Source organism: Monodon monoceros, unplaced genomic scaffold (assembly GCF_005190385.1).
Source record: "Monodon monoceros isolate NGI ecotype Baffin Bay Population unplaced genomic scaffold, NGI_Narwhal_1 Contig2810_ctg1, whole genome shotgun sequence".
Taxonomy (NCBI): Eukaryota; Metazoa; Chordata; class Mammalia; order Artiodactyla; family Monodontidae; genus Monodon; species Monodon monoceros.
The window spans coordinates 4444-7965 of record NW_021698727.1 but is presented as its reverse complement, the minus strand read 5'-3'; the positions used below and the strand labels follow the sequence as shown (position 1 = coordinate 7965).

At 47.2% G+C, this 3522-nt stretch overlaps 1 protein-coding gene across 1 annotated transcript; it reads right to left on the bottom strand.

Moving 5' to 3' along the window:
• Positions 1 to 2659: 2659 nt before the first annotated feature.
• On the bottom strand, positions 2660 to 3217 carry LOC114898564 (annexin-2 receptor-like). Its single transcript, XM_029228331.1, has one exon. It carries the CDS (start codon positions 3215 to 3217, stop codon positions 2660 to 2662), a length of 558 nt encoding a protein of 185 aa, XP_029084164.1.
• Between the last annotated feature and the right edge of the window lie 305 nt (positions 3218 to 3522).

Genomic DNA, 3522 nt, shown 5'->3' with positions numbered 1-3522 from the left:
TTGGAGTTTAAGTCATATAAATTGAGTTGTATAACTTGAGTTAAAACCTTAAGAGGATGTAAGAGTTCTCTGTATATTTTGGGTATTAACCCCTTGTCAAATATGTGATTAGATATATCTTCCCTCATTCAGTAGGTTGCCTTCTCAATTTGACGATAGTTTCTTTTGCTGTGCAGAAACTTTTTAGTCTGATGTAGTCCCATTAGTTTATTCTTGCTTTTGTGTCCCCTGCCTGCCTTCCCTTCTTGAAATTATCCATTTCTAGACTTGAGGAAATAGCTACATATAGTTACCTTGCTCTCCACATGCCCCATATTCAATTGCATGAATTAGCAATCATGTAAGAAATTTTGACATTGTGTACATTTGTGAAAATTCCTTTCCCTTACTTAAAAATTACACAAAAACATTTCTTTAAAAAAAAACAACCTTTTTTGATAATAAAACCTAACAGCTTAAAAAACTTCTCTTTATACTGTGAGTCATTGCTTTAGCTGTTGGGAAGTACAAAGGGCAGGGGTAGAGGTGGCTAATACAAGTCAATTTAAAAAAAGTTTTTAAGTAAAAAGAAAAGAAAAAATGGAGCATGCAAACCCCATTACTAGAAATAGTTACAGGTAATGGCAGAAGCAATCTATTCCAGAACAGAATTTTCTTTGACAATGTTACGGATGATCAAATACTGCAATGACTCCAGCTTTCTACCAGCAAAGGGCACTTCTACAGTGTTCAGCACTACTAGTCAATTTTACAACAAAAACAACCTATACTTGTATTTTTAGATATGGCTGATACATTATTTAATATTAAAGATACTCGAATATATTTATTAAAATACTGGGGTCTAGATGTGTGTTATAATTTAAAATGTAAGGAATTATAAAGTGACAATAAAAGCTTGCCTGATAGAGTGTACCTGTCTGCATGGTCTAGGACAGTCCCAGTAATCAATCATTCCTATGAATACTCATGTTACTTTGGAGAGAGAACACTACGGCCTCACATCAATCTATGCCATATTTTGCTGTCAAATGAGTTTTGTACCAAAATTTACACACCAAATTGTAGGTTGCATAAAATTTTGGATTTTAGAATCGCTAAAGGAACTGTAGAACTGTACTCCACATACTGCTAGTGACTCCTGACAAGTGAATTTATAGAGAACTCTGTCTTTCCATGAATTCAAGGCCTATTTCATTTATTTGTCTAAGAGTTGAAGATTTGAAATGACTACTGAAAAAGTGAGGATGAAATTTTAAAATAATTTATTTCTTTATTTCCAGTTCTCACTGATTTCATTTCTCATATACACTCTTTAAGAAATAAAAGACAAAGTAGGAAATTAAAGTACATTAATAAAGACACAGCAGTGTCTACAACACACACCCATGTCATCACATCCTCTTGTTATGAGCTGTATATTTCCCATGCTCAGGCCTCAATGGAAAAGTTCTGTTTGAGTCTAAAAAAGTAAAGTATCACCCTGTGGTCTAATAGATGGGTGAAAAGAATATTTTTTGCATTCCCTGGGGACCGGCCAGGGTTACATACTGGTTGAGCCACAGCATCCAGGCTGCACAGGTGGCCCATGGAATCCTGGCAGGGAAAGGAGAGAAAGGGTGAGGTTGGGTGGGATGCCAGAAACCAGAGCGATGAGGTGAAGGGTTTCCAGGAAACTGCTCCCGAGGCAGGGAGTCCCCACATTCAGACTCCTGTGAGATTAATCCCTGTGAAGGATTTTGCCCCCAGAGAAATCACAGCAGTTGAGAAATTCTCAGTATAATTGTATTAACATTTATTAAGCACTTACACTTTGCCTGCCATTGCTCTCTCAGGCCCCGTTTCAAACCCCGGATTGGGTGGTGGACACTCTAGTTCAACTCCGAATGGTAATGAGAAGTCAGGCGCCTTGGGAAGTCGCCAGGTTGGAGTTGGGAAGTGACGCGAGCCTAAGCGCTCGAGAATCTGGCCGCAGAAACGCCCCGCCGCAAAAGACAATCCCTAGTTTTCTCCTGTCCGGGGCTCCAGCGCTCTGGCTGCAGGTCAACTCTGAGGTGGGGGCTGGAAGTCGGCTTTGGGGCGAGCAGGAAGAAGGGACACGCCCAGGAGAGTGCCTGAGGGAGACGGAAGCTCTGCGCTACCCGAGGCCAATGCTTCTAGATGCGTTTGGAGCGGCGACAGGCGCTGGGGGCCGTGGAGCAACGTGAAGGTGACTGGACGGCCCCACAGATGGACTGGAAGGGCCAGGGCCAGGGCGAGGGCGCAGGAGCGTTCGTCGGGCGAAGTGGAGTTCTCAGGGCTGCTGGCCGCTCTTTGCTGGATGTCTCGGAGCCCAGCACGTGTGACCCAGTTTGGCAACGCCTATGCTGGACCCCTGGCCGCCCGGTGTGCCCAAGAGACCCTACCGGCCTCCCCCCGCCCAGCAAATCAGGGGACTGAGGGTCCCTGGTGAGAGCTGGCACCGGCCACCCCGCCCCTGCGTCGGGTCCTTCCCCCAAAGCCAAAGTAAGAGAGAAAGGCGTTGGAATTTGGTATAATTTATTAAGTAAGCGAAAGAAAACTTCACAAATGTCTCTGAAGACGAATTCTTCCATGATTGCTAAATGGAGAGGTGTTATTGTAATAACATCTGTCGCAAGGGATCATCCAATGAAGGGTCTCAGCGGAGATGAGGGCTCCTGGGTCCAAAGGCGGCGGGAGAGGCAGCCCAGGGTCTTCCCGGCCACTGCGTGTGGGTCCGCGGCCACCAGCCTTGGGACGTCCGGTGGTGTCTCTCCAGGCCAGGAGGAGGGCGATGCTCCGGAAGGGTCCCCGCGATCAGAGGTCGCGGGTTCCAGATGTTGGGTTCCCGATGCCGCAAGACCCGCCCAGGGAAGCTTTGCGGGTGGGCGGCGGCCCCACCTCCTGAGGGCGATTGTGGCTCCTGGCGAGTCGTGGGCGTCTTGTCCGGGGCGGGCGGCCCAGCGCCCAGCCTGCAGGTGCTCTGCGCTCGGGGTCGGTGTTTCGGGCAGTGTGGGTGCAGACGTCCGCAGGCGGTAGAAGGTTGTTCCCCATTGAAGTCCTCGTCGTCCCCGGAGAGCTGGCCCAGCGTAGGATAGAAAGGGAGCTGCCATTCCGCAGGGTCCGCTAAACTCAAGATTTGCAGCATCTCTGGTTCCTGGGACTCCTCTGCGGAATCCCAGGCCTCGCGCATGCAGCGGGGGAAGTTCGGCTCCATCGCTTCAGCCCCTGAGAGGAGGAGAAGTTTTCAGGGATCCCTTCCCTGCGAATTTATACCTTCCCGTCCAACTTTTTAGCTGTCCAACCAGAGGATATTAGGATGGGTGGTGCCATTTTGTCAGGTTTCAGATTGCTTCAGAAGGCGGGCCCTGAGGAGATTAGGGGAAAATCCAATCATCTTGGATGTAGTTATTCGAAGTTGAATCGATTTTGTTGATTCGATAGAATTAAATTTTTGTTGTTGTTGTTGTTGTTGTTGTTGTTTTAAGAATTACAGGTACAGGGACTCTGCCAAGACGAGCT